This window comes from Phyllobates terribilis, unplaced genomic scaffold, assembly GCF_046119375.1.
Source record: "Phyllobates terribilis strain yellow unplaced genomic scaffold, ASM4611937v1 Scaffold_7__3_contigs__length_470593459, whole genome shotgun sequence".
Classification (NCBI taxonomy): Eukaryota; Metazoa; Chordata; class Amphibia; order Anura; family Dendrobatidae; genus Phyllobates; species Phyllobates terribilis.
The window spans coordinates 41,668,996-41,683,758 of record NW_027362767.1 but is presented as its reverse complement, the minus strand read 5'-3'; the positions used below and the strand labels follow the sequence as shown (position 1 = coordinate 41,683,758).

The 14,763-nt window shown below is 43.0% G+C and overlaps 1 protein-coding gene across 3 annotated transcripts in view; it reads left to right on the top strand.

Annotated features, from left to right (window-relative positions):
- Positions 1–14,763, top strand: part of WDR25 (WD repeat domain 25) — a 141,637-nt gene that overhangs the window by 117,386 nt on the left and 9,488 nt on the right. For all 3 annotated transcript variants that reach the window (XM_073638410.1, XM_073638411.1, XM_073638412.1), the window contains exons 5-6: positions 10,918–11,088; positions 13,410–13,550. In XM_073638410.1, coding sequence (XP_073494511.1) covers positions 10,918–11,088; positions 13,410–13,550 — 312 coding nt within the window. The remainder of the gene's footprint in view (positions 1–10,917; positions 11,089–13,409; positions 13,551–14,763) is intronic.

The window sequence follows — 14,763 nt, the reverse complement described above, 5'->3', positions numbered from 1 at the left end:
AAGAAAGAATGAAATACAGTCAGCAATTCAGTCCTAAGTCCTCCCTTCCAAACTCCTTGAATCCAAAGTCACTCATAAACAAGACACACACTTACTTTCGTTCGCACTTACGCTCCGGACACACGCAGCTCGTTCACACTCGCAAACTAAGAGATTTAAAGAGTTTTTTTTTTTTTCCTTCCTTTTCCAGCAATGTACCCTTCACCTCAATGCACTTCCAAAGGACTTGATGCCCAACCAGCTGCCCCTTATAAACCCTTAATTATGACCCCTTCCCCTTAATTAACCCCTTGTGAGTAAATCTACACCTCAGGATTTTAGTGCAATGTAGTTAACCCTTAAATACACAGGTAGTAAACTAAGAAACTAAAACAGTAGTGAGAAAATAGGTTTTAAAAAGCCCAATAAATCTAAACAGGTAGAAAAGCACTCAGCAGGTCACAATGCAGCACTCACCGCAATTCACACAGGTATTTTCTGCAGGATTCCCAATACCTCTTCACTGAAAAACAAGTCACACACTTACTTTCGTTCGCACTTACGCTCCGGACACACGCAGCTCGTTCACACTCGCAAACTAAGAGATTTAAAGAGTTTTTTTTTTTTCCTTTTTTTTTCCTTTTCCAGCAATGTACCCTTCACCTCAATGCACTTCCCTTTATGGGAGGCACTTTTCTTGAACGTTACAGGTAATATTATAACACAATAATATAAAGTATCTTTAGAGTTTCTCAAATCAGTTCCAGTGAGATCCCAACAGGGTATCCCTCTCACTGGTTAAAGTGCAAAGGTAGCTTGAGGGACCAGTCCGTAAACCCTCCACGTAGACCCTCGGCGTGGCTGCAGGGTGTAACATCCCTGACGGCGTGCTTGCATAGTGCACCACCTCCCACTATGCAAGACCGCAGTCCAACCTGCAAATCTTGCTCCAGTTCATGCTGTGTGCATGTCTCTTGACTGACTGCTTAGGGCGGCGGCCCGGTTACTTCCTGATTCTTATAGCTGCTGTGGGCGCACCCCTAATGCGTCTCCAGCCTATTGCTGTGAGTCACTGGATATTTAAACCCCAGTAGGAGGTGCCTGAGCAACACTAACATTCAGTGTGCTCCTTGACTCTGAAGTTGCCAGGTCCAGTTCTGCTTCTTGTCTGTTTACGCCATCTCTGGGGGCTGCATACCCAGACCTGTTATCTGTGACTTCTTGTCCGTTTCCGCCATCTCTGGGGGCTGTATACCCAGGCCTATTATCTCTGACTTCTAGTCTGTCCCGCCACTCTGGGGGCTGTATACCCAGGCCTGTTATCTCTGACTTCTAGTCTGTCCCGCCGCTCTGCTCTGCCTTGCCCACTGCACCTGCGGTTTTCGCTCCGCTCTGCTTGCTCACCGCACCACAGTTCCTCTCTGCTCTTCCTTGTCCTCCGCTCCGGCGGTTTCGCTTTACTCTGCTTGTCTACCGCATCTGCGGCTCTGTACCTGTCTCCCAGTCTGTACTGGACCCTATCCATCCTGCTCTCCACCCTGCTAGTACCTCGCAGTCTGCACTCCAGCCGTGCTTGCCAGTATCTCCCTGTCTGCATTCCAGCTGTGCTTGCCAGTGCCCACCTGTCTGCATACCAGCCGTGCTTGCCAGTGCCCACTTGTCTGCATACCAGCCGTACTTGCCAATACCCACCTGCCTGTATGCCAGTCTAACCTGCCTGTTCCTGCATTCCCCGGTGTGGGTCAACAACTGTGACCGTGGTCTGACCTGGAGTCGCACCTGGTCCCTCTGCTCGGTTCCTCCTTGGTCCACGGAGTCGACTAGCCGCCGTGCGACCTTGGTCGGATCGGGTTGATACTTAGTTACGCCCCTGCAGGCACTCCTCGGTTCATGGTACAGTGGGATCACTAATCACGCTCACGCCAGTCAGTCCGGGCGCGAGCGTAACACAGGGCACAGGTGATCCGGCGTCGGACCACGACTTCTGCCACGCCAAACAGGTTTTTGTTCTGAGGTCGCTTAAAGGGCACTCCAGGGAGTGCAACTATGTACATGACAGTTTTTGGGCTGCTCACAGTCCTCAGCCACCGAGTCCTTTATATATATATATATATATATATATACCCTTACGGGTAACTAAATGCAATGAGAAGTGTCCATGTCACATAAATTGTCCATTAGCAAGGCAAAATAAATCAATAAATAAATACATGAAATTATTACAAGAACATACCCTACGGGGTAACTATTTATACTGTCAGTGTTTCTCTATTTACTCCCTATACCTGACAGGGGTCTGGCCTTTTGTGCTACGTGATGATCTACGTAGTACTGGGATGCGTGTAGTATGGGTGCTTGCGCTATTTTCCACTCTGTGTTGGTGGACTGCAAGACTGCCTTAACCTCTCTACGGGACTGGCAAGTATACCATTGGCTGGGCCTTCTTGCTCTTCTTCAGCCGGTGATCCTTCTTCCGGGGATTCTTCGTGAGCAGGCTCTTCTGGGGCACTTACAGGTCTTACTTGCAGTGGAGGGTCTTCTGGCTGTTGGTAGAAGTGTATCACAGGTATTATTACAGCTCCACCTAGTTGAGGCCAATCTGCCGGGAAATCTCCTAAGTCAGTATGGAGTACTTCTTCTTTAGGCTCCTCCGGTACGGTGAGAGGCACTTCCTCCTGGGGCTTCAACAGACTTGGGCACAACTTCAGATGGTCTCTCGATACCGTTGCAGTTGTTCTTCCTCCGTCTTTGCTAATTAGACAGGTTTTCCTATTGTCGAAGGTTCTCTTTCCCACTGGTCATCAAGTTTGTGGTTTCTCCTTTTTCGTTTTAGCACAACTTCTCCAGGTGTTAAGAGTTCTGCTGGTGCACTCTTGTTGTACTGTGCTTCCTGCTTAACTCTCACCCTATTTAGACTGTCTTCGACACAGGCCTGTACTCTCCTGTACTGCTCCTGTCGCGTCATATCCCAGTCTTCAGTGGACATATCTGCTTCGGGTTCTACTACTCCAAGCTCCAGGTCCATGGGCAACTTTCCGGGTCTTGCTCTCATGAGGTACGCTGGAGTAAAATTGGTGGAACTCACAGGTATGTGATTGTACAGATCTACCAGGTCAGGTAGTTTGTCTGGCCACTGGTTTCTTTCCTCTAGAGGTAAGGTCTTCAACAGGTCGATGACGAAGTTATTCATCTTTTCACATAACCCATTGGTTTGGGGGTGGTACGGTGTAGTCCGGATCTTCTTACACCCGTACAGATGGCAGAACTCCTTGAACAATTCGGCTTCAAAGGCAGGGCCTTGATCCGTCAGCACCTGCTCCGGGTATCCATGGGGCCTGCAGAAGTATGCTTGAAACGTCTTTGCCGCAGTCTCTGCCGTCAGATCCTTTTGCAGTCTCTTAAAGATGATGGATACTGATTCCTGGTCAGCTGCTGGCCAGGTTTCAACTTCCCGCTCTGCGGCACCAGTCAATTGTCCCAGCACAACAGCAGCTCTCTGCTTACCAGTCATAGAATACATGTCCAGTACACCGCATATTTTCCTCTTGAATCCAGACAGGGTGTCTGGTTTGCCATTATATTTGGGAAGCCATTTCGCTCCAGGGATATATGGCAGGGCCATGGGTATCAACAGGGTCAAGACCCCTGCTGGTGGAGCGGCCGCTCCGGCCCGTGCAGCGCCGGGCGCAGGTTGGGCATCAGGAGCGTTAACCGGTGCTCCGGCGGTTAACCGGTGCTCCGGGCAGCAGCTCCACGGGCGACGGTCTTCTTCCAGGACCTTGCGTCGCTCGCGTCTGACGTCAGAGTGTCCACTGGACTCCTTCCAGGACCTGACGCTTCCTGGTTCGACGTCAGGGGCGGGGCGTGTCCTGGGCTTCGCGCGCTTTAGCAGTTACGCCTCCCAGATTTCCGCAGTTACGCCCTTCTTCCCGCGCTTCAGCGCGATAATGGCGGCGATCTTCACCGCAGTTTAACGCACAGTTCAGTTCAATAAAGGCGCACAGTACCCGGTAGCAGCGGGCACGCAATCCTGTTCATGGCGCCAGAGTTTGACGCGCCCTGTGGGCCGTGGGGGTTACTCGGCAGCCGGGCCTATGGGTGCCGGTGGGGGGATATCACGGTGGCTGGCCCGGTCCGTGGCCCAGGGCGGTCAACAAAAAGGGGATATTTTTATATGGGATTTGTAAAGTTCGTGACGCCACCTGTGGTGTCTGGTAAGGATTACCAGCGCTGCAACAGTCCTCTGAGGCAGGTGTTTGGGCAGCTTTGTTAGGACAGCTCCCCACAGGTGGAGCGGACCTCAGGGCAGTGTAGGGGTAGATGGTGGATGCTGGTGAGAGATGGCAGGACGGTCCCGGTGGAAAGACGGACACTCACACGGGGGTAAGCTTCTGTACCTTTACTGGTGATGATGCAGGCACGGTCCAGGGTACTCCGAACGAAGGGTGCACTTTTGGACTCTCCCCAGTGAGCGGGTATAGGGCCTCTTGATCCATGGCTTTACTCACTAAGCTTCTGACCTGGAACTGTAGTCAGCGTTTGGTAAACCTGGGACCTGTAGTTCTCCAGGGGTTCCGGTGGTCCCTACTGGGTATAAGGGGACCCCGTAGCCTGGTATGCTCCTCTGCCCCCTTTGCTGCTACTTCCTTCTCCTCTCGCCTTCGGCCACACTCAGGGCCCTCACTAGGCTTCACCTCGTGCTGTAGGCCTTGGCTCGCCTAAGCACAGCAGCCAGCGTGCTGCCTCTTTTCTGCTCTCTGAGCGTCAGCACGCTCTCTCTCTGACTGAGACTAAACTAACACTGAACTGAGCAGCCTGCCTCCACCCTCCCTATATATATCCCTATCAGGGCTCCCTTTGCTGGTCTGAGGTGGTAGGGTGGAGGTGTGTGAATGTGTGAGGGCCTCTTGTGGAGAAGTCCATCCATGCTCCCTTCTGGGTTCTGTGGCACCAGTGCGTAGCAGGGCGCCACATTAGCACTCTGTGCACTGTATGGACTGAATGTAGGCACTGTATAGCACTCTGTGCACTGTATGGACTGAATGTAGGCGCTGTATAGCACTCTGTGCACTGTATGGACTGAATGTAGGTGCTGTATAGCACTCTGTGCACTGTATGGACTGAATGTAGATGCTATATAGCACTCTGGACTGAATGTAGGCGCTGTATAGCACTCTGCACTGTATGGACTGAATGTAGGTGCTGTATAGCACTCTGTGCACTGTATGGACTGAATGTAGGCGCTGTATAGCACTCTGTGCACTGTATGGACTGAATGTAGGCGCTATATAGCACTCTGCACTGTATGGACTGAATGTAGACTCTGTATAGCACTCTGCACTGTATGGACTGAATGTAGACTCTGTATAGCACTCTGCACTGTTTGGACTGAATGTACGCGCTGTATAGCACTCTGTGCACTGTATGGACTGAATTTAGGCGCTGTATAGCACTCTGTGCACTGTATGGACTGAATGTAGGCACTGTATAGCACTCTGTGCACTGTATGGACTGAATGTAGGCGCTGTATAGCACTCTGCACTGTATGGACTGAATGTAGACTCTGTATAGCACTCTGTGCACTGTATGGACTGAATGTAGACTCTGTATAGCACTCTGCACTGTTTGGACTGAATGTACGCGCTGTATAGCACTCTGTGCACTGTATGGACTGAATGTAGGCGCTGTATAGCACTCTGTGCACTGTATGGACTGAATGTAGGCACTGTATAGCACTCTGCACTGTATGGACTGAATGTAGGCGCTGTATAGCACTCTGTGCACTGTATGGACTGAATGTAGGCGCTGTATAGCACTCTGCACTGTATGGACTGAATGTAGGCGCTGTATAGCACTCTGTGCACTGTATGGACTGAATGTAGGCGCTGTATAGCACTCTGTGCACTGTATGGACTGAATGTAGGCGCTGTATAGCACTCTGTGCACTGTATGGACTGAATGTAGGCGCTGTATAGCACTCTGCACTGTATGGACTGAATGTAGACTCTGTATAGCACTCTGTGCACTGTATGGACTGAATGTAGACGCTGTATAGCACTCTGCACTGTATGGACTGAATGTAGACGCTGTATAGCACTCTGTGCACTGTATGGACTGAATGTAGGCGCTGTATAGCACTCTGTGCACTGTATGGCACTAGGTGGTCATTGTTTACCAGTGGCTTGTAATGAGATCACCATGATGAGGCGAGCACGGCAGGTGCTAGATAACTCCCGACATCTGAATTTTTGTGCCATATTAACATTAACTCTGCCCCTTTAACCTTAAAGTCCATTTTGCAAAGACAATTTTGCCCGAAAACAAGATATTTGTAGGATCCTTTTCTCTATATTGTACTGCTTTCATGCCCCTTCCTGCAAAAGATGCCTGTGCCCATAGTACTGCTTCCCTGTATCTTTGTAAATTCTGTAGAAACAGATAGTACTGTCTTCCTGTTTCTGCCCATAAATGATTTAGATTGCAATAGAATTACCTAACTTTCTTGTAAGTAACATTGACAAGGAGAGACAGGGTAGGTGTAGGGTCTGCACCTAAGATGTATCCACAGATTGTAATACCTCCTTGTCATGCTCTGTAAATGATGCCTCCCTGTCTCTATCTGTAAATGATGCAGGCACAGATATTACTGCATCTCTGTCTCCCCTGTAAATGATGTATGAACAGAGGCTACTTGCTCCTTAAGCCCACCCCCCTTTGTAAATGTTGTAGGCACAGATAGTACTGCCTCCTTGTGTTTCACTGTAAATGAAGCAGGCATGGGTGTATGCACAGATAGTACTGCTCCTGTTTCCCCCTGTAAATGATGCAGATAATGATGACACTTCCTTCTTGTCTCTCTATAAATGATGTAAACACAGATAGTACTTCCTCCCAGTCTCTCTGTAAATGATATAGCTAGATGGTACTGCCTCCCTACTGCATAAATGAAGGAAATCTTCATAATGCTGCCTCCTTGTTACGCTCTGTAAATGATGTAGGTACAGATAGTACTGCCTCCTTGTCTCTCACTCTAAATGATGTAGCCTCAAAATTACCTTTCCCCTAATCCACTTTAAGAAAAACTATATAACTGTAAAAACTGCTCTATTAACCTAATAAGTTACCTTCTGCACTGCTGAACAGACCAATAAAGATTTCTCACATTATTTTCTAGGTCATGTTTTATAATATTAAATGGAAATTTCCATGGAGATTTTTAATTGTGTTTTTTTTTGTGGATTGAATGAACATTGAGCGTGGTCATCCAGCAGGTTGATCTTTCTGATTAATGATCATGGCGAGCCCTGACCTGCGCTGGCTGATGTCAGAGATGGTGCATTATTGTTATGGGGGTAACCTCAAAATAAGCGCCAATTTTATTTTCTCTAGGATTATTTTCTGCTCTCCTTCCCTCCTGAGGCTAGAGCCAAGCAGTTATTTCCAGAAATACCAGGTGGAAGTGGCACTTAATTGTTCGTGAACCTGGGAGCCGAGCAGAAATTAGTCCCTGAGAATATAAGGCTATTTCTGTGTACAAGAACTGCTTACAGGCATCACCCTGACACCAGACACATACAGTGTGCACGGTCAGCCGCTTACATCTGCTGCTGGATCCCGGGGTCGGGGCATGACCATTTATTAAGGGTATCAGTGCTGATGTATTATATGTTGTGCTGTTACAGAGGACCTGTCACTTGCCATAAATACATTTTATTTTTTTTTACCTGGCATCAATGACATTGTTATCCTTAATCTGGAGTTTTTTTTCCTTTTTTCGTGCACCACTACATTCTCTATATGTAAATCTAAATGACTGTGGTCCTTAAGATGACTCCGATAGAGTAGAGTTTATGACCACTCCCACTTGGCTAAAAAGACTCGATTTATAATTATACAGGGAAGAGAGTACCTTATTTAATCGACTGAGAGTATCAGGAACAAAATAAAAGGGAAGCACACTGAGACTGTATTCTTGTATATAGGAGCCAGACTATAATACTGCCCCCTATATACAAGAATATAACTACTATAATACTGTCCCCTATGTACAAGAATATAACTACTATAATACTGCTCCTATGTACAAGAATATAACTACTATAATACTGCCCCCTATATACAAGAATATAACTACTATAATATTGTCCCCTATGTCCAAGAATATAACTACTATAATACTGCTCCTATGTACAAGAATATAACTACTATAATACTACTCCTATGTACAAGAATATAACTACTATAATACTGCCCCCTATATACAAGAATATAACTACTATAATACTGTCCCCTATGTACAAGAATATAACTACTATAATACTGTCCCCTATGTCCAAGAATATAACTACTATAATGCTGCTCCTATGTACAAGAATATAACTACTATAATACTGTCCCCTATGTACAAGAATATAACTACTATAATACTGTCCCCTATGTACAAGAATATAACTACTATAATACTGCTCCTATGTACAAGAATATAACTACTATAATACTACTCCTATGTACAAGAATATAACTACTATAATACTGCTCCCTATGTACAAGAATATAACTACTATAATACTGCCCCCTATGTATAAGAATATAACTACTATAATACTGTCCCCTATGTACAGGAATATAACTACTATAATACTGCTACTATGTACAAGAATATAACTACTATAATACTGCCTCCTATGTACAAGAATATAACTACTATAATACTACTCCTATGTACAAGAATATAACTACTATAATACTGCCCCCTATATACAAGAATATAACTACTATAATACTGTCCCCTATGTACAAGAATATACTGTCCCCTATGTACAAGAATATAACTACTATAATACTGCTCCTATGTACAAGAATATAACTACTATAATACTGCTCCTATGTACAAGAATATAACTACTGTAATACTGCCCCCTTTGTACAGGAATATAACTACTATAATACTGCTCCTATGTACAAGAATATAACTACTATAATACTGCCCCCTATGTACAAGAATATAACTACTATAATACTGTTCCTATATACAAGAATATAACTACTATAATACTGCCTCCTATGTACAAGAATATAACTACTATAATACTGCCCCTATGTATAAGAATATAATACTGTATTATAGTAGTTATATGCTTGTACATAGAGGGCAGTATTATATTAGTTATATTCTTGTACATAGGGGCAGTATTATAGTAGTTATATTCTTGTACATAGGGGCAGTATTATAGTAGTTATATTCTTGTACATAGGAGGCAGTATTATAGTAGTTATATTCTTGTACATGGGGCAGTATTATAGTAGTTATATTCTTGTACATAGGGGTCAGTATTATAGTAGTTATATTCTTGTACATGGGGCAGTGTTATAGTAGAAAATGTGCAATCTGCATTCAAACAAAATTTGACAGGTGCATAAGTATGGGCACCTCACCAGAAAAGTGACATTAATATTTAGTAGATCCTCCTTTTGCAAAAATAACAGCCTCTAGTCGCTTCCTGTAGCTTTTAATGAGTTCCTGGATCCTGAATGAAGGTATTTTTGACCATTCCTCTTTACAAAACAATTCCAGTTCAGTTAAGTTTGATGGTCGCCGAGCATGGACAGCCCTCTTCAAATGATCCCACAGATGTTCAGTGATATTCAGGTCTGGGGACTGGGATGGCCATTCCAGAACATTGTAATTGTTCCTCTGCATGAATGCCTGAGTAGATTTGGAGCGGTGTTTTGGATCATTGTCTTGCTGAAAGATCCATCCCCTGCGTAACTTCAACTTTATCACTGATTCTTGAACATTATCGTCAAGAATCTGCTGATACTGAGTGGAATCCATGCGTCCCTCAACTTTAACAAGATTCCCGGTGCCGGCATTGGCCACACAGCCCCAAAGCATGATTGAACCTCCACCAAATTTTACTGTGGGTAGCAAGTGTTTTTCTTGGAATGCTGTGTTTTTTTGCCGCCATGCATAACGCCTTATTATATGACCAAACAACTCAATCTTGGTTTCATCAGTCCACAGGACCTTCTTCCAAAAAGAAATTGGCTTCTCCAAATGTGCTTTTGCATACCTCAGCCGACTCTGTTTGTGGCGTGCTTGCAGAAACGGCTTCTTTCGCATCACTCTCCCATACAGCTTCTCCTTGTGCAAAGTGCGTTGTATAGTTGACCGATGCACAGTGACACCATCTGCAGCAAGTTGATGGTGCAGCTCTCTGGAGGTGGTCTGAGGATTGTCCTTGACTGATCTCATCATTCTTCTTCTCTGCCTTGCTGATGTTTTTCTTGGTCTGCCACTTCTGGCCTTAACAAGAACTGTCCCTGTGTTCTTCCATTTCCTTACTATGTTCCTCACAGTGGAAACTAACAGGTTAAATCTCTGAGACAGCTTTTTGTATCCTTCCCCTGAACAACTATGTTGAATATTCTTTGTTTTCAGATCATTTGACAGTTGTTTTGAGGAGCCACTCTTCAGAGGAGATTCAAACAGGAGAACAACTTTCAAGTGGCCACTTTAAGTAGCTTTTCTCATGATTGCATACACCTGGCTATGAAGTTCAAAGCTCAATGAGGTTACAAAACCAAAAAAAGTGCTTTAGTAAGTCAGTAAAAAGTAGGTAGGAGTATTTTAAACAAGAAAATGATAAGGGTGCCCATACTTATGCACCTGTCAAATTTTGTGTGAATTCAGATTGCACATTTTCTGTTAGTACAATAAACCTCATTTCAAGGCAGAAACATTACTGTGTCCAACAGTTATTACATATATCAAACTGAAATAGCTGTTGCAAAAACACCAATTTTTATAAAACATTAAGCTTAAGATTAATAGGGGTGCCCAAACTTTTTCATATAACTGTATATCATTGTAAATTCTAGAGTAGTACTAAAGTACATATTCTTGTGCTTAATGTATATGAATCTTATGTATTTCAGGTAATCCATGTATACAGAGCTCCTGTACAGCAACACTTTGACATCCTCTTCCTTCCTGACGGTAGAGAATTTTTGAGCACCACGGACTGTGTGAGTCGAGACTCTGCTGACCGCACCATCATCGCCTGGGATTTCGCAACAACTGCTAAAGTCTCTAATCAGATATTTCATGTATGAATCTTGTGTATATGTCTGAACAGCACTTCTTTATAAATTTGTGCCTTCACAGGACGGATAGTTGGTTGGATTTTCTGTGAATAATTTTGAAAGAGTTTGGCATCTGTCGCTGATGGAGTTTTGTATGGCTGGAATATTGGTTCTCAGCCGGCTTTCTGAGAAACAGAAGTCGGAGAAGAATGAATAAAATTGGGTTTTAACAGCTTGAGAAAAAGTATTGACTTATGGACGAAGAGGTGTTTTTAGATATGATCTTTGCATGTTTTTACTCCTCGTGATTTTTTTAAAGCTAATATATATGTTTTTTTACAATGTAATTTTTTAAATATATCTTGGGCATTTCAGCTCTGTTTTTCCCATTCAGAGCTCTAAATCTCTGCTGAGCTGTAGCGTTAAATGACAATATTCTGGCTACCTAGAGCAATGACTTGAGGGAGCTTGCTGCATTGAGCCCTGGAATAACAGTGCGCAGTGAGCTCCCCCTAGTGGTGACTTGACTGCAACCAAAATGTTATATTTTAAATAAAAATAGCTATAGAGAGGACTTGTAGCTCCATTAATTAAAACAGAGTTTCAACTAATAAAGAGAAATTAGCAATTGGGCAGCACTTCTCCAGTGTACCGTCCCTGAGAGCCAAATGTTTTCAGCAGAGCCCATGAGCATTAAAAAGTAACTCAGAACTAAAATATTGATGACCTATCTGTAGGATCAATCAGTATCTGATTGGTGGGGGTCCAACACCCAAAACCCGCATTGATCTGCTATTATCTGACCCGCGGTGGTTGGATACAGACAATGTGTAGAACCAGAATAGTGCAGCGCCGTTAATTGTTTAGTGGCCGCTCCTGAGTACTGCACCTCATCACCTATTCAGGTGAAGCTGCCACTAAAAATAAATATACGGAGCCCCGCTGTTCCTACTACATACGTTGTTTACATCCAGTCACAGGAGATAATTGGGTACAACATCCGGCACCTCGATCAGTGTTGGTCTCTGACATCCCCTTTAAGTTACACTTTTCTGTTTTTAGCGTTTGGTGCATATCACATGTTCAATACTAGAATATTTCAAACATTGTACATTTTCAAGGACGTGCTGTAGGGAATAAAAAAAATAAATAAGAAAAAAAAAATGACAAAACAAAGAAAAAGAAACTTAAAGCTTGAAAATTAATTGAGAAATGTAAGTTCATGCAGGGCTGAGAGCCGCCTCCATAAAGCCTTGATAGTCCTGGTATAATGAAGATCTACACCGATCCTGCCATGTGGAAAATAACACTCGCTTGTTGTAGACCCTATTAATATTCCCCCGTCCTGCCGCCACCGCCGCGCCCGATACTGTGCCAGTGGTATTTATTGATTGCAATTCATGAGATTTTATTAAATGTGAATGCGTCGGGCTCTTGTCATAAGTGAAGTAGAGAAGGAGACACACTTGACTTCCATCTTATCGCTGGAGCTTGAAACTGATATTTTATATATTTATTTTTTTCCAGAAAGTATGATTTCCAGGCTGTTCTTTGCTTCTACATCCTGCCGTATGCAACCAGTTTGGCAAAAACTTATGCTAGACTACAACTCCCAGTATCCCGATTGTAGTTGTAGCATTTAATGATGCTTAGGTTAAACTCTCGCCTTCCCCGCCGATGAGCTGGAGCACCGCAGTATTATTAGCTGATTGGCAGTCAGACACTCACTGATCTGTTATATTGGTGACATATACTGCAAATAATCCACCAATATTGTAAACCCCTTTTATTAGTCTGTATTCAGTGCTTGGCATTCAACTGAAAGGGACATTTGGGAGGAGCATTGTGAGCAACTATCACTTAGCTGCTATCAGCCAATCAGCATTTCCTGTACTGTTCTTTGCAATGCTGATTGGATAAAAACTTTAAAAGGGCAGCTCTATTCAATGTCCTTTTTAGTTGGATGCAAGGCATAATGTAAAACCTGTAAAGGAAATGGTCAAAAATAATATTTATGTAAAAAAAAAAATCCGTCCTCAACAGCTCTTCAGTGATGATATTACATCCATCATTAAATCATCCATTACAGCGGTGATGTTTACTCGTATAGCACATGACTGCCGTTTCCTGCAATAGTAGACTGTAACAAACCTTCATAATGGAAGCAAGGCTAATATTTTAGGTCATAGAACCATTGACAGCATGATGGTTTAGGACTGAGAAAGTTTATTTGATTTGCTGATATCACCATTGGATGCTATGCTTTCCCTTATGTGTGCACTAAACAAGACAATGTCAAATACAACTTTTTGAGAAATGTAATTGAACGTTTTTCTATATTTTAGGAACGATATACCTGCCCAAGCCTCGCACTGCACCCAAGGGAGAGTGTATTCGCTGCACAGACTAATGGGAACTACATTGCTTTATTTTCTACTCAGCGCCCTTACAAAATGAATAAGAAGAAAAGGTTTGAAGGACACAAGGTAAGAAATGTATAAAATAAGTGTTTTACGATTCTTATACATAGGGGGCAGTATTATAGTAGTTGTATTCTTGTACATAGGGGGCAGTATTATAGTAGTTGTATTCTTGTACATAGGAGCAGTATTATAGTAGTTATATTCTTGTACATAGGGGCAGTATTATAGTAGTTGTATTCTTGTACATAGGAGCAGTATTATAGTAGTTATATTCTTGTACATAGGGGGCAGTATTATAGTAGTTATATTCTTGTACATAGGGGGCAGTATTGTAGTTATATTCTTGTACATAGGGGCAGTATTATAGTAGTTATATTCTTGTACATAGGGGACAGTATTATAGTAGTTATATTCTTGTATATAGGGGCAGTATTATAGTAGTTATATTCTTGTACATAGGAGCAGTATTATAGCAGTTATATTCTTGTACATAGGAGCAGTATTATAGTAGTTATATTCTTGTACATAGGGGGCAGTATTATAGTAGTTATATTCTTGTACATAGGGGGCAGTATTATAGTAGTCATATTCTTGTACATAGTGACCGTATTATAGTAGTTATATTTTTGTACATAGGGGTCAGTATTATAGTAGTTATATTCTTGTACATAGGGGTCAGTATTATAGTAGTTATATTCTTGTACATAGGGAGCAGTATTATAGTAGTTATATTCTTGTACATAGGGGTCAGTATTATAGTAGTTATATTCTTGTATATAGGGGCAGTATTATAGTAGTTATATTCTTGTACATAGGGGCAGTATTATAGTAGTTATATTCTTGTACATAGGGGGAAGTATTATAGTTGTTATATTCTTGTACATAGGGAGCAGTATTATAGTAGTTATATTCTTGTACATAGGAGCAGTATTATAGTAGTTATATTCTTGTACATAGGAGCAGTATTATAGTAGTTATATTCTTGTACATAGGGACAGTATTATAGTAGTTATATTCTTGTACATAGGGGCAGTATTATAGTAGTTATATTCTTGTACATAGGGGGCAGTGTTATAGTGGTTATATTCTTGTACATAGGGGGCAGTATTATAGTGGTTATATTCTTGTACATAGTGACCATATTATAGTAGTTATATTCTTGTACATAGGAGCAGTATTAGGCTGTGTGCCCACGATGCGTTTTTTAAGCATTTCCGCAGCGGCAAAAACGCTGCAGAAAAGCTTAAAAAACGCTTGGTAGAAGGTCTGCCATGTT